We start from the raw sequence: 25075 nt of genomic DNA on the forward strand, positions 1-25075 counted from the left end.
CAGCAGTTGTTAACTGATCACAACATCTCTTTTAAAGCAAATTTCACAAAAAAAAAACAATTTTATGATTTAATAAAACCATTCTTGACCAATCAAAATTATATCAAGTATGAAGTGGATGAATTGTTAAAGGACATGGTCATAAAGTTCTTAGATTACCTCCATACTAATGTCATAATAATCCAATTGAATTGGCATGGGGTTTTTGTAAGAACTATTAAAACAAACGTATACAGGGTTTTCGGTCCAAGTCGCCCCGGCCGATAACACTTAAACTTACTTTTTTTTTTTCAAAACTAAATTTTTAAATAATACTATTCATTCCTCGCTTTCTTAGTAAATGCATCAAATTTCCTTGGCACATCCGGTGTAGCCGGATACGGTAAACCACTATTTATTACATTTTAATTTAAATAATGCACTTAGAGAACAATTTAAATTTTTGAATTCTATTGCAAATTTTGCAACGTAGGCGGATTTTACTTGTCAAGGTATTCATGCAAAAAGCAATATACTTTGATACCGTTTAATTGTTAGTTTGACAAAGCCTAATTTGTCAATAAATCTTATTGAGATCTTTAATAATGGATGATATTAAGTACGACGAATTGGTAAATTAGCTTGAAGTGTTTTTTAAGTGCAATAAAAATAGAGCGGAAGCTGAAAGACAGTTTAGAGAAAAATACCCAAATAGAGTTCACCCAAATCGTTGGAAATTTAGTCGAATTGAAAAACAACTGAGACGAATAGGTTCGTTTCTTAAAAATAAAAAACCTGTGGTTCTTTGTGAAGAGCAAGAAAATAGGAATCTGAATGTTCTGTTATCAGTCGATGTTTAGCATTATTTTCATAAAACTACCTACTCTAGAAACGAAATCAAAACTCGTTTTCCTTCAGTATGATGTTGTTGGTTATTGTCAATTTTTAAAATGATTTACGCAATAAAAGTACTTACCATTATCCCAGAAGTACAGCACAAGGAATGGTCAAAACCTTGATCGACTTTTGCAAAGTTTTATTAATTACACAAAACCTTTATTCAGATTCACATTTACACAGAAAAATGACTCACAAAACACACTAAGCACCATTTCCGCAAAATTTACGAAAATGACAATTATTACAGTCACCAAATTACCGGCGTTTTCGTAAACATAACCTTATTTTCTTGAACCATAGACCAAAGAACAAGGATAGATGGAAGGAGAATTGGTGCCGCCATATTGGCAAGCTATGGGCAGTTGCAACTAGATTATGCAATCAACAATACACCCGTGCACCACAATAGCACTAAAAAAGGGGCGTTTTGGCACTAATTTTATTATGTAAATTCCCATCTTTTCAATGCTCATAAAAGATCGTAAATGGGCAGGTATAATAAAAAATAGCGGATAACACTCGTTTATAAGCGCCTTTAAAACACTTACGACGTTAAAAGCACTCCGCTGACGCGTCGTGCTCTAAACCCGTAGTGCGAGTTTTAAAGGCTTGCTTATAAACTAGTACAGAGTGGTTATAAATGATTTTCATCTAGCCAGCTTTGGATTTTTTTTGCATGTAACTTAATTTGTGCAGATCTACTTTTTTGAAAGCTCTAGTTCTGTCATTAGTGTCACTTATTAATTAATAATAAATTGTTGTTGATTAAATTTTTATTGTTTCAACTAATTTCCAATAATAATTGATAATAATGTATACTTTGGAAGAAAACAAGTTTATAATTGAACTCTATTTTCGAAGTGGAGGCTTAGTAAACGTAAAATTTTGAGTTCCAACAAGTAGGAACCCCTATTTTCGTAAAGCGGCATTTTTTATTTTACATGGAAAATTCACAGCTGGCTAGATGAAAATCATTTATAACCACTCTGTATTATAATATACTATTGTGCAACAAATTCTTTAAAAAAGCGTCGCTAGCTCCAAAAATATTAAATTAAATAAAAATGTAAATAAACGTAATTTTGGAACTATATTTTTTTATTTCAGTTATTAAGAAAAAATTGCAACAGCGCTTTTGTAGTGAAATAGAGCAGAAAAATAATTCTGAAAATTGATAGTTATTGCTAAAGGGTAGAAGCAGACCATAGCAACAAGATTTTAAAGAAATTTTTGCACAAAACATCATTTAAGCACCATTTGTTCGAGAATGACACTAGAAATCATAAAATGTCAGTTTTTTCAACGCCACCACACATTCGGGGAATTGGCAATACTGAAAAGGGCATAATCACCCGAATGAGTTCGTTAAACACGCAAAATAGACAAAACACCAAGTAGAAAAAACCTTTATTAAAGAAAAATGAAACATGCAATGATGAAAAGTGGAAATAAATAAACAGATCACTGTTTTGCCAACTGTGCTCTCAACCGATTCACAGGCCACTCCAAACTATCCACATATTTGTTATATTCAGCATCAAGGATGGCTTTTTTGTCGATAGGTTCGGTAATTACCCCAACCCGTTCCAAATTACACAACCTCTTACTCCCCTTAGTCTCTTTCTGCGAAAAAATCATTAACTTTAGTGGAATAACTAGGGATTTTAGTCGCTCACCTCAATCTCGTTGGCAATCCTGCTCCTAATCCCCTCCGTAAACTTCACATACTCCTTATAACCGTTTTTATGCGCCGTTAAACACTCCAAAATATCGAAAACCCTCTGCGCTTGTCTTTTACAAATCTTATGTTTTTTCAAAAACTCATTAATTTGCTTGTGATTTTGCGTACTTATATTAACCCCACTTTGTTCTAAATTCTTATAAATGGAGAAACTGTCGCAAAAATCGCGAATTTTCTGGAATATTTCGGTAGGTTCTTCCACTGCAAATAGTTTTATTAGCAAATAGCTTTATTAGGATTAAAAGTGTCACTTTTATGCACAATAAAACATGCTATTTTTTTCTCCATGCGCAAAATTATTAAAATTGAGAATTACCATGGTAACAAATTTTTTTCCTAGTTAGAAAAACGTCAATTTTATCTGTCAAAAATGACATGGAGAAAAACACAGCAATGCCAACATTGCACTTGTAGAAAATAGAAACCTGTAATATCGCCCGAGTCCGGCAATTCTTTCAAATAATTGTAGACAGCGGAGTACAATTTTGTGCCAATTCCGCGCTTTTGGTACGTGGGTAACACGAAAAATTGGGAGATACGGGGGCGCGTTCCATTGGGGTACAGGAAAAACTTGTAAACGGTGCAAAACCCGATAGGGGTGTAGTGGGCATTTGGGGCCTCCTCGTAGACGTAGAAAATGGTCCAGCGGGGGTCTTCTAAATCGATAAAGTTAGCCCCATCGATGAACCACACTATTAGGGTCTCAAAACGTTGGTGGAACTTGCGGAAATCTGGGTTTTTAGGGTCGCAAAGTGTTACTTTGTACGTTTCTAAAAATTCAATTTTTGGTGATTTTTCAATAATTTGAGGCGAGATTACGGTCAGACTCGCCGGGGAATGTGTGAATGACGTCCCCAAACATAATACTGTGGTCCTCGACGGCCAAATCCCCCAAAAAATCGTTTTTGTCAGTCCGGTAGTTTTCAGGTAGCCAGGGATTTAACGTTTTCAGGATATCGTCGGCTTTGCACGCGTCGTTTTCAGGAATTTTACCACTGGCTTGCACGTCGATGTAGCATTTAGCCGAATTGTGCAAATAAAACAGGTTTATGGCCAGTTTTTTGTACCCGAAAATCATCTCACTGAAACTTTGAGGTTAGGTTTTTCTGACTCTAAAAAATTTAAATACGAACGTTTCCCCAAATATCTGGTGGGCCATTTCGGGCTTAAACGACTTGCCCTTCTTAGGGGGGCCCTCCAAATCGTCCTTGCTTCGCACTACAAGACAATAAATAAAAATTTAATTAGAATTTTTAGAAACCTTACCGGTCCGAAAAGTGATCACGTTGAGGCTCAGTTTCTTGTATAAAACCATTTCGTCGTCCTCGCAGTTCGAGGAAACATCACTGTCTCCGTTGAGATTGTTTTTAGCCATCTAGAAGTTTTTTTTCGTCTTTTTTTGATCAAAAAATGAGATACAAATCGCAGAAAATTATTGAAACGGTTTATAGGTGATTTCAAACTAGAAATTTGCAAATTGAGACACTTAGAGCAATTTTGAACGTCTTTGGGGCCACATTTAACCGATTCGAGACAAAATTGGGATCAAGTCGACTGGCGCGCGATTTTGTGCGCATGTCACAACAGTGTCAAGTGAGGAAGCGGGAGATTTGAAAAAGACAGGGGCGTATCACCCAATCAACCACAGGGGCAAAAATTAAAAAAATATGAATTTTTCCCTTATTTTATATCTGAAATCGTAAAAAAACAAATCGAAATTGCAAGTTTATTTTAATTAGACTATTATTTCGGAATCAAGTTGACTACCGCCGATTTTGTGCGCTGTCAAATCTGACAAAAAACGTGAATTTGAAAAACAGTAGCTTATCAGAAAAAGATTTACGAAATGAGAGAATCAAGTCGGCTAGCGACAATTTTATGCGCATATCACGTACAAAATGCTGTAAATCTGAAAAAGACAGTGGCGCTACATAACGGGCGCAAAATTATCCCGAAATTGTTATTTATTCGACGAGTTTGAGTGTAAATCGGACGCATTATTTCATCGAGTGGATTTTTAAATCACGAGTGTAACGAGTGGATTACCATCCACGAGGTGGAATAAAGCATCCGATTTACACTCAAACGAGTTGAGCACAACATTTTATTCTTCGAATTAGAGTCAACAAGGCTTAAACTTGCTTTAAATCTGTTAAAAATAATCTGACGTTTCGTATTGAGAAATGCCAAACAGTTGTTAAAACTTTACACGGGAGAAAAACCGTAAATTTTGACAGTGTCGAAGAATAATAAATTTTATTTCATACTGCATCGTAATACCCATGTTTAAGTTAATGATTTAAGTCCGGAAAAAGAGACTACGGTATTGGGTTTTTTACTTTTACCGGACTCAAAAGAAATAAATCAATAATCAAACTATATCATTTCCCTTTTCCAGTCACAAAACAGTTTATATTCTTTATGGTATCTTTCTGATGATTTTGTAGGAATGGGAGAACCGGTAGCTTCATTACAGAGGATGATTCTTAAATATACCGACAAAATTTTATCACAGCTTCCCAAGGATAAATGGAGACAAACTGTAACCTTTTCACGTTTATATCTTTTAGGGGCAAAACCCCCTTGATCTGTGCCACTTACTGCGTTTATCAATCAAATTAATACCATGGTTTCCTTTCCACTACCTGTGCTACTACTATTTACGAACACATCAGTGGCGTACGCTTCACCTCGAAAATAACTTTAATAAATTTTATTTGGAGAACGGTTAAACAAAGAATTTTTTAATATTATTTCCAGCATGTTCTTATTTAATACTACCAAAAATAAAATTTTGTCGGTCTATTTAAGAATCACCCTGTATTTACGTAAAACATCCGAAATATTAGTTTGTTGTCATTGTGTAAAAAAAAAACATTAACCTTAGAGACTAGGGTTTCATAGATGATCATATTTTTAATGAAAAAAAATTTTTTTTTCAAATCTAGTGCCTGCAGTATAAAATAAAACGCATTACGACATACGTCCGCCACATGATTTTCTACAATTCTCGTTTCAACATTCTTGAGTCGGTTCCTTAGTCGCCTCGTCCTTAAACGTCTCACTCGTACTGTAAAATCTCATTTATCGGACTAAAAACGTGTTCATTAAATAATTGGGGTGAAATTGACGCAAATGCCGGTTTATTTGTAAAATGCTTTGGAATGAGCAGATTGGATTTTATTTAATTCAATACATCTGCATATAAAAACGTACAATACTACAGGAAGTAACTACATGGTGAAATAGTCATGTTGCAAAGATAACATAAACTCGATTTGCTTTACAATAAACACTTTAATAATATTATGATACATAATTTGTCTCTTATGAAGAGCATGTACAATTTGAATAATTCTCATAAAAACGAAAAAAATGCAAATGATTTCGAAAATATGTTTTTCTATAACAAATATTTGCACTGTTTTTTATTTACAATAGAATTTTTATATAACAAGTCACTGGGTTGTACTTGACATTGAAAAAAAAAACTAACATAACCAATAATTCAGTAACAAAATTACAGTTAAAATTAGTAACTAGTCTAACCAGTCATGTTACAATCAAGTGAACTAGACTTTGCAACAGTACAAAAAAATGAAATATCTTAAATTATGATTATATTACAAAAACTATGTGAAACTGAATCAAGCACAAGCTTCGAATTCTGTATTTAAATACATTACAATACTAAAAAAGCAACAACTGTATTGACGTATCTCACACGTGTAATGTAATGACAATCACAGACCTCGTAATACAAAATCCCAAGCTTTTTACCGGTGAAAAAACCAAAAAAACACTCAAATTATCTCTTATGCCTGTCCCTCGACCTCTCCATATCCACCCACTCGGGATCGTTGGGGTCCTCCTCCCCTAGCGCTGACTCGGTCGACTCACTCCCCGGCGAATCCACCTTCTCGTCCAAAAACCCCCCGAAATCACAATCCTGCGCCCGGTAATTCGTCTTAAACTGGTGATTTTCCGGCATACTTTTCAGCATTTTCTCATAAGTTTCATCATCCAACGGAAACGTTCGCGTATCAAACGGCGCCACTTCCACATTTTCCGGTGTATTATTCTCCTCTCGCGCCACGACGCCGGCGACGCCGACACGTGACTGCGAAATCGTCCGACGACGCATCGCACTTATCGAGGGCAAATCCTCAGGAAGGGGCGTGGCTGGTGGTGACGTCAACGGCGACTCGGCCGTTTCAGCCGGATGTGGCGACAACGGATCGGGTGTATTCGCGCCGCTTGATTCGGCCAAACTGTCCGTTCGTTTGTGGGCTCGGCTACGGCCGTGACCACTCGGTAATTTCAAATAACTAAGAAATTTCTTCTTTTCCTCGTATTCGGACTTCTCGTGACGCGCAAGCACCGCCTCCTCAGAGAGATCTTCCGTCTAAAAAAAAAAAAACAAAACAAACACACATAAACACCAACTTAAAAAAAAAACAAACACAGAAATTGTTATATTTTAATCAGTGGTAGTGACGAAACAATTAAACTATCATGGTTTCAATGGTTTAACCAATCAATTACTTATTTATACATCATGTAAAATTGAAAAATTAGCCAAAAACAATTGAAACTAACTTACATCGCTATCTTGACTAGGGTTTCTAACAGCTCCGTTATTTTTCGTATCACATTTCAAATCAATGTCCGCTATTCGCCATCTGTAATAAAACAAAAAAATCACTTTTAATTGTCACATCACGTGACTACGAAAGCGCTAAAACACAATTTTCAATTAAATTGACAGTTAGTAACCGTCAATTGCCAACGGTTAAAATAAAAAATTGCGGGACTCCAGGAGTTATAGGTTATAGTAAATTGACAGTTACTATCTGCCAATTGCCAATTGTATCTGACAATTGACCGTTACTATCAGGCAACTACCACTAAATATCCGGCAACTCACAGTTACTAACTGCAATTCAGACATAATATTTGGCAATTGACAGTTACTATCCGACAACTGCCACTTATTATTTGGCATATGACAGTTAGTACTTGCCAATTGACAGTTACTATCCAGCAACTACCTCTTAGTATACAGCAATTGCCATTCACTATCTGAAAACTGACAGTTACAACAGGCAATTGAAACTGACACTGTCAATTTAGTTATTTTTTTTATGTGACCCATCACACTCTTACTCACTTTGGTGTCAAAATCTCTTTGTACTGTAATTTTTCGACTCGTGTCGCTGCTGCCACACTATATGGTATAACAATATTGTCGATATCGTACGAATTTGCCCGATTTCGTCGGTTATAACCGGATATGGCTTGCATGTGAAGTAACGGTGATGAACTCGGTGATGCTACAACCGAATTTGCTACACCCGTTGTACTATTATTACCAATAGATTCAACTTCTTCGTCGACACCATCACTTAATTTTGGTCGTTTTTTAAATGTTAATGACGATGAATGTCGACTTGTTTTTCGGCCACGAATTTTATTTCGAATTTTAGCGGAAAGAGCCGACATTGTACTGGGTTTCAATAAACGATTGTATTTCTTTCTATGATCGATTTTCTTTGATCGATGTTCTAATACAGACTTGTCAGATCTATCTTTATTCATAACTTTGAGAGATTTCATTCGGGTACTTCGTTGTTGCCATTCGGGATTCTTCATAATGGCCTCGCAGTGGGTCGCGTACGATGTATCTACAATAAAAAAATAGTTATATATGTATTACATATACACTGGTCGCCAAAATTAATCGGACATCTAAAATTTTGCAATATTTCACGTTGCAATGTTTTTGTTATTCTGTGTCGGATTTCAAAGAATTTTTGTTTGGATTAAAAAATGAATTTTGCAGAACATTGTAATTTAATTCAATAACATTTCTAGTTTTGTCTTCTAAATATGATATCCAAAAGATGAAGGCACTGTTTTTTTTACTTATACAGGCTGCGCCAGAACTCGCGCCCCAGAGAAAAATGTCAAATGCCGGCGGCAACAGGTCGCCAAAAAGTGCAGGCGAAGAAGTAATTTTTGCTTGCATAAGAGAGTTATTAGACTCTTAAATCCACCAATCCCAGAAGGACACCTCAAGGTGTGATTGAAAAATTATATCCGTTGCTAGGTTACGAAAATAATACCAATTTGCCCAGAATTTTCATTAAATAGCTGGTCTACTGGAATTTTTAGTTTGACATTTTTCTGTATATTTTGCATTAAAGTAAATAAAGAAACTTGTGTACTTCTTCATGTTTTTCTGGTCTCACTCTCACTTGTTTCTTTGTTTCATAAAGATAACGCACTAGTTTTCAAGCTCTAAAATTCATTTATCGGTTTGTTAATCTGTATCGATCGAAGAAAAAGTTGAGAAGGAACAATACCTATGAAGAAGTCGGTGGTTCATCAGGAATTTCCAGAATGTTTCAAAGTAATTTTTGATAATTGTTGATAATAATTAACGATTTTGACTCATTATACTCGTGTACAACCTCTTATGCGAGAAAAATACTGCAAACTAGCAGGTAATGTCACCCACAAATTAATAAATGTCAAACTAAAAATTCCAGTAGACCAGCTATTTAATGAAAATTCTGGGCAAATTGGTATTATTTTCGTAACCTAGCAACGGATATAATTTTTCAATCACACCTTGAGGTGCCCTTCTGGGATTGGTGGATTTAAGAGTCTAATAACTCTCTTATGTAAGCAAAAATTACTTCTTCGGCTGCACTTTTTGGCGACCTATTGCCGCCGGCATTTGACATTTTTCTCTGGGGCGCGAGTTCTGGCGCACCCTGTATTTATACTGAGCTGTGGTGTGCGACAGAGACAAACTTGAGTTTTTACTGATTTCAGATTATTGCCCATTCTTTTCTGAATTATGTACCACATTTTTCATAATTTTGATTCTTGAGACATGAGAGATATAAACTTTCAAAAAAAGCATTACATTTTGAATTTCTATGAATTGTTCGTATTAAGTAGGTCGAATGTGCCAACAAAACGTCAAAATAGACCCATGGAAGTTTCCAATAATTAACTGTTTTACTTGTTGTAATGCTTTGACGTACTAAGTTTTTTAGATTTTATGTGTTCAAAGACGTAATTGTGTTCTTTTGGTGATTTTCGGTTTAACTACCTTTTATGTAGCCTACTTTCTAAATGAGTCTTTAGTAACATTAGAAATGCAACGTCTTTTCCAATACTTTGTATCTCTGGGGTACCAGAAGATAAAATTTTGAAACAAATTAGTCCTCATTCAGAAAAAAAAACGAGCAATAATCTGAAATGAGTAAAAACTTAATTTTGTCTCTGTTGCACACTACAGCTGAGTATAAAAAAGTAAAAAAACAGTTCTCTCGTCTTTTAGGTATAACATTTCCAAGGCAAAACTAGAAATGTTATTGAATTAAATGTTCTGCAAGGTTCATTCTATAAGCCGAACAAAAATTCGTTGAAATCCGACAAAGAATAACAAAAATATTGCAATGTGAAAAAATCGCAAAATTTTAGGTGCCCGGTTAATTTTGGCGGCCAGTGCAAATGTCCTCGGCTCCCTTCCGTCACCCCTCCCAACAAACTAAATTAGTAATAACAAACATCAAATGTCAGTTCCCTGTTGGGAGGGAAGTTGCTTAATCCCCAATTCAAATTACCTTCCGGCATGGAAAAAACGGGATGAAATCCGGGATCGACCAACGCGACCCTTTCCGGTTTGCTCAATGCCTCTGTCGGATCCCTGGGATGCGTAGGATCCGTCCGTCCCGTACATACCGCACACGGCGCCGCCGTATTGACGCATCCACAACGTATCGTCGTCGGACGTGCCGCTTTTTTAGAAATCACATGCAATCCGTTCAATTGCAACAGTTTTCTCTTTTTAAAATTGACCAATGGTCGTGTTCGTGCACATTCGTATTCAGGATGTGCACCGTTCGGCGTTGGAACGTCGTCACTTTTCGACGTAGCGAGTGGTGAACTGCCTGGTAATTGGCCACGATAGCCGTTAACCGCCGTTGGAGATGTCGGTGGCGGAGGACTAATACCCCCGAGCTGGATTTCGCCCTTCGATGAACGTATTTGACGCTGAATATCGCCGTGTTGACGTATTCGGTATTCCAAGTCGGAGATTTGGGCCTGAAGCCAAGTCCAACGCGAGGCGATTGCCGCACGTTGTGAAGCGTATTTCCATAATGCACGTTTTTGTCTGAAAAAAAAATCAAAAAAATAAAACAAATTAAACAGATTATCTCTTATAGGTAGGTAGAGCTTATTTCATATCTGGTGGCGAACTGACAGTGACAGAAAAAACACTTGGAGTGCGCCCAGTTGGTTAAGATAAAAAAATACAAGGGCGTATTTTTTTTTTCTCTAAAAATTTTGTAGACAAGGATTGTTAGGAATATCATGTTTGAAAATTCTTTTCAAGCGTTAACAATTTAATAACTTGTTCATCATTCTTCATCTTATGTATGAGTACCTACTTATTATAATTTTTTAAAGAATAACTGTGGTTTTGAAATATAATTTCGTACGACGCCTATGAACAATATTTTTTTTTAATAGTAAACATATGTTTAGTGTCAAAATTCAGTCATTTTTGACAACGTCAGTTCGCCACCAGATTTGGAACAAGAAGCTCTAATAATGTTTTTTATTACTTTAAGACACAAATAGAAGTAGTACAACTTTATTCTTCATATAATAATGGTCAGTTGGTGATTCTTTTATCTAATTAGTGAATAAATTAATATACCACAAAACTTTTTTTCTTCCTTTTGACAGACGCAATTTGTTAAAAACACCAATAACACATAAAAAAATGCAATAATTACACTTTACACATTTCACTTACTACTTTTAAATAATTCACGACTGTCTGTTATCGAATTTTCATCGTTTGGTAGCTTTTCATTTCATGACAAAACATGTCAAATTAAGAAATCAGCAAATAAGTTGGTACACTTCTCATTAATTAAAAAAAAATTATGTATATACCTACAAGAGAAAACATTGTATTATACACGTAAAGAAAAGTTGGCAGTATCTGCTCGTCCTAAGGACTCGTTTCACAAACACATCACTCACAGATGATGAAAAACTTTTCTTTACTTGTGTAATAAAGTACTATTAATTCTTGCGCAATTACTGTTTCATTCATTTAAATTCAACATTCAAGGTCGTGTCATACTACAAGAAACAACATTTTTATCGCTCAAAAAATCGACCCACATTTAAGAAATATAGAACAATTTTTTGTAGTATTTTAATTTGTATTGTCAGGTCGTTGATATTAAAGCAAGTTTTTTTTGCATCTTTCACAACAGCACTTTAACTTTGTTAAAAAATTAAACGTGTAATTAGATGGCGCCACGCTATAATACATATCTAATTTTTTTTTCTTAATTTCATACATAATTTCCTTAGGCGGTTAAGGAAATGGAACAGCGTAATCCGTATCAATAATATTTAGGTGTAAATTTTTTCATGACTCACTGTATAATTAAAAAATAAAAAACCAGTCTGAGTTTGATATTGTACCCAGCCTCGGTTATCTTTATAACGATACAGTATGGTTCAACAAAGACTGAACTTAAAACTAAACCTACAGTCATCTACTATTAGGAAAAAACTCACATACACTAAGAAAAAAACAAAGTTTTTAGAAGTAAATGCTGATTTTAGTCAAGATTTATAAAGTAAGAAGGTTGCCTCGTAACTCTGCACCAATCATGTGTGCACATTATTCGTGCGAATTGACGTCACTGGAGTGATTGTTCAAAAATAGGATATGCAACCAAACATATTATTAAGTTCAAAAATTAAAAAATTAGAAATTCGTAAAATAAATACTATATTTTTTATTAATGGTAAAAAAAATAAAATACAAGGTGATTCACGAGGAATAATGTGCCTGACCAAATTCTCGATGCAACCACCATTACTCTTCGCAAGTTATTTTGCGACAACTCTAATGTTGGTTGCATCCAAAATTTGGTCAGGCTCATTATTCCTCGTGAATCACCCGTTATATAAATAGATAAAAAATATAAATTGTTGTTAAAACTTGCAATATTTTAATTTACAAATTTATTCATTTTTGCTTTGATTTGTTTATCAGAAATTTTCTCGATAACTATTTATCGCAGAACACTGATATTTTTTTGTATATGATAGAAAATTAAATTTTATTTCCAACGGTACCAAACAAAAGCGGTCATCACCAAGAAGTCCGGTGTTATTATAAATAGACGGCTCCGGGTGCTAAAAATCGAGCAAAATCTCCACAAAAATTAAAAAAAAATTAACTTTAAAATGGATCCATATAACGTTTTTACATTTCTAGTGATTTTAAAGACTCAAAAAAGTGCACAAAACGTTATTGGGTCAAGTTTAAAAATTTACAATTTTTTTGAGTTTAAAAACGCTTGAAATATTCTTTTCTTAGACGTAAAATTACTCGCTGAACACGATGCAACAGGATAAAAAACTCTACGATGCATAGTTCTTGCCATATTGAGTAATAAAGTTAAGAATAAGGCTAGAAGCATACAAGTTCTATAAAGGAAGATGTATGTGGTAAATAATGCAAGATGCAACACAATAATCATAACACAAATCTGAAATCTGACATAAGGTGATCAACTTCAAATAATTCAAAATCAAAATTGACGACAAAAACAAGACTTTAATTTAAAGATACTTTGTTTTCGCTGCAAATAAAAATCTCAAAAATTTGCACAGTTAGGTGTGTTCTTAAATCGAAACAAATCAGGACATAAGTGTAAAACAGGACAAGACAATAAAAACCTAAACATGTCCTGGCTAAATCAGGACGGTTAGTCACCTTAATCTGACAGTCTGCAACCTGCGGTTGAACGAGCATCACTCCACTGACGTCACCATATAGCCATCTTACTCGCTCTTTAGTGTCTCACTCCAAGTTAAGAGACAACCTTATTTTATAAATCTTGGATTTTAGTAAATTATTTTTTTATACAAAGTTAAAACATACTTTTAACAGACTCACTCAGTATATGTATTTTATTTTTCATTTTTTCATAAAAATACACATTTATGTATTTAATTAAAAATAAAAAAGTTATTTCGATGCGACAAAAAATCCGAAAAATCTGTTGCAGTAATTAGTTCAAATTATAGGTGTACTAAATCAACTTATTTTCTGTTTAAAGAATTAATAATCACTATTATTACACACTTCACATGTTCACTACAATAGAAATGACCGCAAAAAGAAATATTGAGTCACCCTGTAAATGCATTAAATATATCAAACATCGAAATATAGAGCGATCATATGTATTATTTTATTTAGGATTACTAATCGACATTAAAATGCCCGAATAAAAACGCACAATATTGCCAACTTAACAAATGTATAACTTAACACTATATAACAAATTAAATAATCAATTACGAGAAACAAACTAATATTTTATCACTTTATGAGTGTCCAAACAGTGTCAACGAAAAAACAAAAACTGATAACAAAGATAACAATCATAAATAAAATTAAACAAAAATAAATACGCAATATAAATCGATTACCAAAAACGTCCGCTATTTATTAAACATTAGATAACGCACTCTATATCCAGGTCGAGATAAAAAAAAAGATAAATGTCACCTGAGAACACCGGAACAAACATTATTTTTTTATGTAGTCGAGTATCTAAATTTATTCATAAATACAAGTGTCCTGAAAAAACGTCGGAAGTTTTCGGGGACTGGTTCCCTAGTAAGAATAAAAAAAAAAAGTTTCTATGAACATAACAATTTGGGCGCTGAATCTATTGGTGATTTTGATTTTAAAGTAGTTTTTTTTAGATGCGGGGTTTTTCATATAATGTCGAGGTATTTTTCGGACACTTGTATAATAACACCAACGCCGTTCTTTTCTTTATTATTTATTTTTTTCTCATCATTCAACTGTTTACAATGACGTCTAGACAAAATAAAAACCAACAACCCGCAAATTATTTTCCAATATGATACACTTAAATGACAATCAACAGGTTGTCGATACTATGAAATGAAAAAGTATTTCACAATTTTCTAGTTTTTAGTACGTAATATCGATCTTAGAGGTCGCCGCCCACTGTTACTAACCTCTGCAATATGCCACGTTACCACACATGAATACAAGTTTGAACACGTTTACTCAGTTTTGAATACATGTACAAGGTTTTCGACCACATTATTTACATAATTTTTGAATCCAACATTATCACTTATCACAAATGACTCACTTACAAAACGTGGAAAAAAATCATGGAAAACAAAAGCAAATCTAAAACGTTGCTATGTCGCAACAGTGTAGTAAAAAATAGACTAAATACATAATTGTAACGTTTCGGTGCAATTTGTTACTTTCTACACAAATTAAAATTGCGCAATTTGAGGAAAAAATTGTACGACTTGATCTTGAAAAATCAACGAACTTTTATCTCACCTTTTTTTAGAAAAAAAAAAATAATAATAGGAATATTAACGCAAGTTATAAAATGACGCATCCTTTAAAGGATGATGCAATCGATAAGTCTACAGACACTCCTTTTGAACCGATTTTTTTTTCTTTATTGTGGCAAGACTGATTAGGGAGGAAAGTTTTAAATGTTTACAGAACGAGTCAAAGGGTTGTTTCTACCTGTGTTGGGTCAATTGGAGGCTTTTTCTCAGTCTCTCTCCTCAGTTTAATTTTCTTTTCTTCTTTATTTGAAAAAAATGTAAAATTTTGTGTTGTTTTTTATTATAATGTATTTAAAATTTGAATCAGTTTGCCAACTGCACTTTTATGACAATTAATTAAAATTTCAATTCCACTGCTGGTAACAATTACAATTTATAAACAAAAATACCAAACCAATCAACGCTATAACCTTTAATCCCGACGCAACATTACGCAACGATCCCACACTATTTTTGTATTTTTCCCCACAATTTTTTTTTTAATACTTACATACTAAGGTACTGTTGATGTGGATTATTATAACTCTGCATCTCATCACAACTTTCACCCCCCGAACTACTCTCTGTTGCTTCTGAATCAACTTCATGTTGCACTAGATTTAATTCAGTTTGTAAAAGACCGGTCACTTTTTGTAGTTCATGTTTATTTTCCATTGGCCATGTTGGTACATTGACCACACCGGGTGCGGGAAATCGATGATTTCCCGGTTCACATGAACCCGAACCAAAATATTTCGGTGTGTGTCTTTGGCGTGCCGCATTTTTTGCTTGAAGGACAGCCGCCATTTCGAGTTTCTTTAGCATGGTTTTAGTCGATGCGGATGACATCGGCTTCATCTGCGGTTTTTCCTCCTCCAGGTGTGTGTTGTCCTTGAGGCGTTTCAGCGACCTGAAAACAAAGAAATTGGAAAAAAGAGCTCAATTTGACACAAAAAAAAAAACATAATGAAAATTTGAAAAATCTATGATTTCCTCGAGATAGCTAATTAATCATTTTTAAATTATAGCATTGAAAAAAAAACAATTTCTATTTTCATTTGATTACAAGGCAAATCGACTCATTAGATGGATCAGCCTGTATGTATAAGCAACAAAAATATAAAAATAGACATTCGTTTTTAACAAAACTTATTTATAAAAAAGTGTTTTGTTTTAAATCCCTACAATTAAAAAAAAACAGTTGTAACCATCTTTCTTCAGTTTTTTCTAGTTTTTTTTTATTAAGAATTGAGTTATGTGAAAATTAAAGAAACTAGTATTTACTTAGACGTAATTATTTCAATTTAAAACATTAGAAACTTGTTTTTTTTTAAAGATAGACTTTTACATACATACTAAATAATTCATAAAAAAATCCTTAAAATTTATCTTTATTCACTCTTTTAAAATTGGACATCCTTGACATTTTATACCGACAATACATACAGGGTGCGACAGAACTCGCGCCCCATAAAAAATTTTCAAGTAAGGTAATATACTAGGAACATGAAAAAAATGTTTTTTTTGACATTTGACACTTTTTATGTCTATTTAATGATCCTGATGATGATCTTGTATATGTTTATAAATATGATTGTAAAAGCCACAAATAACAATGAAGAGAATTACAATTTAGGAGACAGCTCTTTCCTCTTTTAATAGCCTATAGAAAAAAAAACTTGGAACATTATTTTTCCAACAGAAATAAATAGAATCAAAGTGTAAAATTTAAACCCTCATAACTTCGAAATTTTTATAGATAAAATTTTTTTAACATTTTTTCCATGTTCCTGATATTTTACCTTATATGGCATTTTTCTCTGGGGCGCGAGTTCTGGCGCACCCTGTATAGATATTTGAAAAAAATACAAATTTAAACGACTTTACTTTTTTGTTGATTCTTTGATCATTCCTTGATTAGTTTAAATAAAAATTAGTGCTTTACAGGTTCGGATAATTCAAAAGCTCTATATGTAGATTTTAAACTACTCAATATTCGATAAGGATTTAATTATTTTTTTATAGTATCTTTTTTAAAATTAGGTCTAAACTAAAAAGAATAATTATTGAATTATTGTTTAGTTATAAAAAACGTTTACTTACAAAATAGTATATTACTGTACAAGTTATTATAGCACGACCAGCGTAGCGAGAAGTGCTTTAAAGTGGCAAATGCATTAAAACATCCTATACAGCATATGTAATATAGTATTTTTTATTGAACATTTTTAAAATTTAATTTATAATTATGTTCGAGAGTTGAAAAAGTGACGACTTATGCAGTACCCAAATCGCAAAAAAATGCATCAATTTCTCACAGTGTTGGTAAAAGTATTGCATAAAAGTTTAGCAAAACAGTATCTTAATAGCCTTCATTAAAACACTGTTTTTGGTGTTTTAATAAAATCATTAAAAACGCAAAATAAAAAAAACTGTGGATTTTGAATTACGCAAGTGACATAATTTCGACCAAAATTTCATCAAACCTTCGTTTTTGTTTGTTTTTTTTTACAAGAATTTCATAATTCTATTAATTTTCCAGTAACTTTCTCGTAGTTAAGTCTATATTAAACTAATTTCTTTTCGTCATTTTTCTTTGTAACTTTTAAAAATGTATTTTTACAATTTTAGACACCCATAATTGTACTCATTTGTTTCATATTCTCTATTATCAATACAGTAGACTCCCGATTATCGAAAACAATTGAGACCGGAGCCTTTTCGGATAATTGAAAGTTAATACGGAGTTTTTTTGTAGAAAAAAACATATTCACATACAGGGTGTCCCACGAGTCATAATGAGTCGGAATTTTTTTTTGAAGCAACCAACATTACATTTCAAAGATAACGTCGATATTAAAATATTTCGTTTTAATTAGTTAAACAAAGTAATCGTATTTTGGCAACATTTTAGTAATTCTCACCAAATTCTCCAAGGTTTGACATTTTATAAATTAAAGTTAAGTGCTGTTTGGTCAGTATGTTTAATTTATTAAAACTAAATATTTTAATATTCACGTTATCTTTGGAATGTAATGTTGGTTGCTTCAAAAATTATTATTACTCGTGACACAAATCTTATATTAAAATTCTATAAAAAAGGTATACATACATATTACATACCTAAGTAATAATTTGTACACATACCTAATATAGTTATGACTATTTTAAATGCATTCCGGCTTTTGGACGCAATGTTCCTCCACCGTGTTAACAGTAAAATGTCATTTGCTGTGGCCTCAGGCTGTTATTCTACGTATAATAATGCAAATTTCTTTTAGAACTGAAATGAGATTCGGAAGTTAATTCTGACAAAAATTTTTTTTTTAATTCCAAGAACTGCAGGTGCAAATTTCGGACAATCGGAAATTCGAGTCGAGACTGGTTTCGGTTAAAACGGCAGATCTAAAATTTCCGTTCGTTTCGGATAATCCGGCATTTCGGTAAATCGGGATCCGGATAATCGGGAGTCTACTGTAATTGTTTTTTATAATTTTAAAAATATAAAATATGATTTTAAAAACTGAGACAACCCTATAATTAAAAAAAAAAACATTCGTTTGTTTAGAGCTATATGTTTCAGAGAATCACAAATTACGACTAATTTCAAAGGTTTTTTCTGTTGATATTATATTTTTACTGTTGATATTCTGTTGATATGTGCAAAAAACACCATTTCCACGATTCAGAGGCACAGGAGACTTGTTTTGTCGACTAACAATGTTACGAACATATTTGTAAAAAAGGCATAGGCGACTTGTTTTGTGGGTAGTGGTGAAAATTTTCGTTTTGTCAGTTTCCTGGTGTGATTTTCGAAAACAATGAGTAATAATTTGACCGGTTTGTGAGCCAATGCTACCAACCACATGTGATTAAAATACCTAGTGGGGGTTGTAACTTAACTGTCAATCATAAAAAAATGTTTTTTTTTGGAACTTTAAATTAATGAAAATATGATTTCATGAACTTGGAGGTAAATTACGTGTGTGTTATGATTCAGAGAATCACAAATTACGACAATTTCAAACGTTGGTTTTACCAACATATGTGTAAAAAAACACCATTTCTAGGGTTTAAAAAAGCACAGGCGACCAGTTTTGTCGACGAATTTGACAATGTTACCGACATATGTGCCTAGTAGTAGTGAAAATTTGATAAAATCTTGTTTTCGTCAATGATTTTTGAAAACAATGGGTAATAATTTCGGCGGTTTTGGTGCGAATGCTACCAACAACACGTGGTTAAAATCCCTAGTGGGGGGTTGTACTGACCTGTGGACGTACTCGTAGACTCCTGCGACTTCCCCCGCGACATGCTGTCCCATATTCCTCGCTTGCAACTTCCTTATCTTCCTTCTGAGAAAATCCAACCTTCTCTCGATGCGATTTTGCGTATTTTTCAGTTCATTTAGCGTTTCTTTGGGGTCATCAATCGACATATTCATAACATCGTCATCGGTGAGTAGATTTTCAATGGCCATATCCTCTTCTGGTATGGATTTGATGACCTGCATGAGGTCGTCCACGTCCTGGGGCGAGGTTAAGTCGAGGCTTGTCGTTTTGTGTATGCCCATGTTTTGGTCACTCATAATGTCACAGTCCGAGCACTCGGGGGCGAGGTACTTAGGGGGCAACGTGAAGCTCTGCTTCTGGCCGCTGGTTTCCGTCAACGCCGGGGCCATGACCTCCGCATAGGGCCGCCTCGCCGACGCCGTGCGCAATCCCATTCATCCAAAACGGGGCTCCGCTCCTAGTCGCCGGCCAGCTCCATTGCGCCCCTCGATCAACCACCACTCACACGTGACGCCAACAACCGGAAATCGATCACCAACACATTGTAGGACGCACTTCCGCCTCCACCACGTCTCAAAGACGATTTTCCACAGATTTTACAACAATGGCGACGCGACTTTACACCAAACAACGCACTCTATTCGATTACACTCACAACAACCAAAGGCGACTTGATACAGAGCAAACGCGAGATTTCACTCAAGGACTCAAACACCGCCGAACCCAAAACAACATCCAAAACGCATTATGTAACGACTTAAACAACACAAATAACGTTGAGACACCGCGAGTTATTCGAAAACGGTTTTAAGACACACGCTGAGGGCGAAAACCGACCGGAAAAACACGATTTCGAGATACGGAAACGACAACAAGCCGCTTTTTGGCGCTCGACGACATGACACGACTTAACCGACACCAGCGACATCTACGCGCGCCAAATTCAAATCTGACCCAAAAACGACACATAAAAAACACGAAATTGGCACTAAAACCGCCCCCAACAAACCACATTGTGACCCTAAACCGACCCCTACCCCCATTTCACCGCCCCCGACTGTCTTTCACCCCACAATAAGCAAAAAATTTGACTAAAGAGTAAATTGGGCAAAAATCACAATTTCACAAGATTGAAGCCCCCAAAACACAAAAAACGCCCCAAAAACCTCTCACTAACTCCCCAACACGTGTCAAGCTTTTTCCAACAAAATTACAAAAATTTTGCCCAAAATTTCACATTTTTTAAGGGAATAATCAGCACGATTTGGGGTTTTGGGGCCCCACAATCGGATTTTGTTCACAATTTGTGATTATTTGTTCAATTTTGTGATATTTTGACAGCACTTGACAAGACCCCAACCAACATGTCATGTGGTACACATTTGAATTTTGAGGTTAGTTCGGACATGTCTTCGAGTTATTTGAAACTCAAATTTTTTGACCAAACCGAGTTTGAGGTTCGTATTAGTGTCAATTTGGCGTTTCAGCCCCCCAAATTGAGGTTTTCAGACTTGTGATGAGTGGAAATACAGAGTGGCCCCTTTTGCGATCAGTGAAATTTACCATCGGGTGGTGAAAAACTTTCAGAAACTCTCAGGGGGGGATGGCGTGAAGACGGTTTACAAATTGGGGCTCAATTTGGAGGTACTTTTTTGTGGTTTGTTTCACTCAATTTTTGAGTTTTTTTAGGGACTTGAAGTTGACTTTGCCCCGGGGGATACCATCGGGGTGTTCCCTTCGAATGACGAGTCAGTAGTTGAGAAACTCTTAATTCGGTTAGGGGTTGAATCCCACGCCGATCACCCCTGCGAATTGGGGGTTTTACAAGAGACTAGAGTAGTACCAAAACACTTGCCCCCTCGAAGCACCCTGAGGAGGATTTTCCTGAATCATGTCGATTTACACACCCCCCCTAAGAAGGTAAAAATCAGGCGTACCACCCCAAATAATAAAAAAAACTTTCCAGTTGTTTCTTAAGTCGTTACTCGGCTTCGCCTCGGATTCGGACGCTTCCAAACTTACGTCCCTTTCCGCTCCTAAATCCCCCGACTACTCGACTTTTATTGCACAAATTACGTCCCTGGTTTCCCTCCTAGAAACGTTCCCCACCCTCCAACCACCAATTACGCTCCTCCTTGAACACCTCCCACCGCTCCAACCCCGCCCCTATTCCATATGCTCCTCCCCGCGGTCATCCACTCTTGAAATCACATTTTTCGTCTCGGGTGTTTGTACAACCTTTCTAGAAAAACAGATTTTAAACAAGAATAAAGTCGCTTTCTATTTCCGCAAACCGGGGATTTTCCGGCTTCCGGATTTGGCAAACCCGGTGATTTTGATAGCGACAGGCACCGGGATTGCCCCATTTCGGGGATTCTTCCAACATTGGAAATTAACAAATTACTTTGGTGATGTGTGGCTGTTTTACGGTTGCCGTTTCAGGGATCGGGATTTTTTATACAGGGATGAAATCAACGAATTGATGTGTGCAGGGATCGTGAATCGATTAAACGTCGCATTTTCACGCGAAGGTGACTCAAAAAAATATATACAGAGTGAGATCGATAAGCGGGGAGGGGATTTCGTCGATTGGGTGAATCGGGGTGCTATAATTTACGTCTGTGGGGACTTTAGGACTGTGGTCAAGGATGTGCGAAGTTGCGTGGTGAGGAATTTGATCAAATATGGCGGATTTGAGGACACAGAGGCCGAGGATTTCGTCAAAGGGGACAGATTTATTGTCGACACTTGGAATTAATTTATTTATATAGAAATATAACTATACATAGAAAAACATTACAATAAAATTATTGTCGATTTTTTGGACCGCTGTGTAAATATTCCCTTAAGGAACTATAAAAATATCGTAATTTACAACAATATATAGGGTGGGGCGACGAAATGGGGGATCTAGTGTTCAGTCATATGCGTTTTGTCAAAACACCCTGTATATTGCATACACAGAGGGTGGACTATAATACAAAAGCACACAAAATATATGTAATAATAGCATTAAACGTGACAAATGTCAAATTTTTTATAAAATAATAAAGTATTTCTAATGTTGTAAATAAAAAAGCTATACAGGGTATTTGTCTTTATTTTTTTTACACTTTTTTTCGGCAAAAAATTATGTAAGATCAAGAAAAAAAGAACATTTTTTTCGATGGTTTACAACAGTGCTGACAGTTATTTGACGTAAGAAGTGTCAGCTGTCAACTTTACGAAATGTATATTCAGTGTTGCCAACTCACGAGAATTTTTTCTGATCAACCGGTAGACAAAAATTTGTTTTCTTTTATTATAATGCTTTTTATACAGCGTGTCCTAAAATCTGTGATTAAATTGTATACATAAAAAACTGCCCTGTATTTTATAAAACAGTGAACAATAAGCAAAACTATGATTATTTACCATGAAAACTACCAAATTTCGTGAATTTAAAAGTTTTTGATTAAATTTTATACATATGTCCCAACAATATTTAAAAACTAACTTTAGTTTCGCTTGATGCAACAATTATGACTCAAGTTTCTGTTGGTAGCACTGCAACTAGAAATTATTTCTGAAAGTTTGTATAAGATATTTTTTTAATTATAATTAGTGTCCTAAAAAAACTAAAAAAAAAGTTTCTTGAAAAGCCAAGTAGATCCAACATTTTACTGTTTTAATCACAATAATTTTTTTATATGAAACGCCCTGTATACAAGGTGTCATTCAATCAAATTTTAATTCGGTAAAAGAGACGAAACTAGTTTTTAAGTAGTTTATCTTTTTCTTGGAATGTGTCAAAAATGCTTTTGACAATTGCTCGTTCACAGCCATTCGTCCCCCACCTCAACCCTCGCCCCGCCCGCCCTAAATACAAACGCCCATCATCATCAGTCACACCCCTCACTCACGCCTTATGTAAAATCTTTTTGGCGGCTTTAATCAATGGCGTGAGTGTCCTCAACTCACTCCTCCCCGTCAAAAACTCATGTTTTAACAATTGTTTAGCCGTCGCCCTCTGATCCACATCGACTTGCAAACACTTATCAATAAAATCCTGTAAATTCTGACTCAATTGTCCCCACCTCACAATCTTCGGCCTACCATTGGCCGTTATCAAATACAACGCCCTTAAAGGCGGTTCCCGTAAATACGGGGGTTCTCCGTCAAGCATTTCGACAATCATTATACCCAACGACCATATATCAACTTTTTTGCCGTATTTTTGTCGCGTTACCACTTCCGGTGCCATCCAATATGGCGTCCCGACCATTGTTTCCCGTTGCTCATTGCCTACTACATTCGCACAAAAACCAAAATCGGTGACCTTGACGGTACCATCCATACCAAGGAGGACGTTATCAGACTTGATATCACGATGGATGGTCCCTCTGGAATGGAGGTAATCGATGGCTTGGAGAACTTCGTGACACACGGCGGCGATTTGCCCCTCTTTCATCACCGTTTCGGTGACGACATCGGTAAGGGGGCCCCCATCCAGCAACTCCATCACCACCCACAAATGGTCATCGTACATCACAAATGCGTCTAAGAAATTAACGAGATTTTTATGTCGGAAATTTTTCATTATTGCAATTTCGCTGAGGAGGAGTTCTTTGCGTTGCTGTTTGGTCATGTCGATGTCTTTGATGGCGACTGGGAGGCCGGTTTGGAGGTCGGTGGCGGCATAGACGACGCCCATGGCGCCGGTGCCCAAATCGCGATTACTGCGAATGTAGAAGTCGTTGGGGTCGCCCGGATTGCAGAGTTTTTTCAATTCGCGAATGTAGTCTTCGTCGGTGAGACGACTGCGACGGCGGAGGAAGTCGTCGTCGGAGGAGTCCTCGGAGGAGGTTTTGTGACGGAGTTCGCAGGTGTCGTCGATGGTGAGACAGTCGAGTTGGGGGATTTTTGGTGCTTTTTTTAAGTTTGTCGGGGGGTTTTTTGGAGGGATCACTGGTACGGATTCCGGACGGTTTAGTCTGAAAAAAAAAATTATAGAGGAGAATTAAATACTCGTGTTTAATCTTATCTCAAGTGGGTTTTAGCGAAATAGAAATTACGTAAAAAATGCTTAATGAAATTCCAATTCAAAATGTGGTTGCAAATAATTAGAAAAAAATTATGGAAAATATCACAAAAAACATTCAATTTTTCAAATTTAGAATTCTAAATAGTAAACTCCAAAATTCAAACCCGGAATTTCGAGTACTAAACTAAAAAATTCTGATTTACAAAAAAATAGAAATTACAAGTCTACAACAAACTGATTTGCTGATTATTGTAAATTTTCTCCAAAAATCTTTAGACTTACAATTTAAAACTTGAGACTTTAAAGGTTAAACATAAAATTCTTATTTCTAAAATTTAACTTTTAAGTCCAAAATTCAATTTCAAACCGAGGATTCCTTTCAACTTCAAAACTCAAAATTTTGAATTTTGAACTCAAAATTTTTATTTTCAAAATCAAAGTACAAAAAGGCTACAAAAAAATTCCAGCAAATTTCATCAAGAACTTCAAATCATTTTTTTCCTTTAAGAATTCCAATTTCAAACGAATGCAAAAATGAGAATTCTAACATCCAACGTCTAAATTCGTATTTCAAATAAAAAAAATTAAGTCTACCACAAAATTATTAATTGCATGTTTTTTAAAGATTAATAACACAAAGCTTAAAATTTTGAAAATTAAACTTGAAATTCTTATTTCTAATATTTA

At 35.0% G+C, this 25075-nt stretch overlaps 4 protein-coding genes across 4 annotated transcripts in view; 1 reads left to right on the plus strand and 3 right to left on the minus strand.

Moving 5' to 3' along the window:
• Positions 1–2269: 2269 nt before the first annotated feature.
• Positions 2270–4192, minus strand: LOC123009781 (histone acetyltransferase type B catalytic subunit). Its single transcript, XM_044406299.1, has 6 exons — positions 3887–4192; positions 3754–3838; positions 3440–3702; positions 3046–3390; positions 2556–2821; positions 2270–2502 (listed from the first exon to the last, which is right to left on the minus strand). Exons 1-6 carry the CDS (start codon positions 3993–3995, stop codon positions 2341–2343), a joined length of 1230 nt encoding a protein of 409 aa, XP_044262234.1. The 5' UTR covers positions 3996–4192; the 3' UTR covers positions 2270–2340.
• A 1710-nt stretch (positions 4193–5902) lies between these two features.
• On the minus strand, positions 5903–20390 carry LOC123010229 (KAT8 regulatory NSL complex subunit 1). The gene is made up of 6 exons (XM_044406937.1): positions 19345–20390; positions 15585–15983; positions 10261–10811; positions 7791–8304; positions 7224–7302; positions 5903–7025 (listed from the first exon to the last, which is right to left on the minus strand). The coding sequence occupies exons 1-6, from the start codon at positions 19797–19799 to the stop codon at positions 6429–6431; spliced, it is 2595 nt and encodes an 864-aa protein (XP_044262872.1). The 5' UTR covers positions 19800–20390; the 3' UTR covers positions 5903–6428.
• A 160-nt stretch (positions 20391–20550) lies between these two features.
• On the plus strand, positions 20551–24290 carry LOC123010231 (methionine synthase reductase-like). The gene is made up of 4 exons (XM_044406940.1): positions 20551–20822; positions 20875–21009; positions 21055–21285; positions 21332–24290. Exons 1-4 carry the CDS (start codon positions 20730–20732, stop codon positions 22121–22123), a joined length of 1251 nt encoding a protein of 416 aa, XP_044262875.1. The 5' UTR covers positions 20551–20729; the 3' UTR covers positions 22124–24290.
• The window catches only part of LOC123010230 (serine/threonine-protein kinase PAK 1), a 5240-nt gene continuing 2273 nt past the window's right edge, over positions 22109–25075 (minus strand). The window contains exon 2 of the mRNA XM_044406939.1: positions 22109–24338. Coding sequence (XP_044262874.1) covers positions 23264–24338 — 1075 coding nt within the window. The 3' untranslated portion in view covers positions 22109–23263. The remainder of the gene's footprint in view (positions 24339–25075) is intronic.

This window comes from Tribolium madens, unplaced genomic scaffold (genome assembly GCF_015345945.1).
Source record: "Tribolium madens isolate multiple individuals breed KSU strain unplaced genomic scaffold, Tmad_KSU_1.1 Scaffold_7;HRSCAF=85;Tcas5.2_LG10, whole genome shotgun sequence".
NCBI classification, from domain to species: Eukaryota; Metazoa; Arthropoda; class Insecta; order Coleoptera; family Tenebrionidae; genus Tribolium; species Tribolium madens.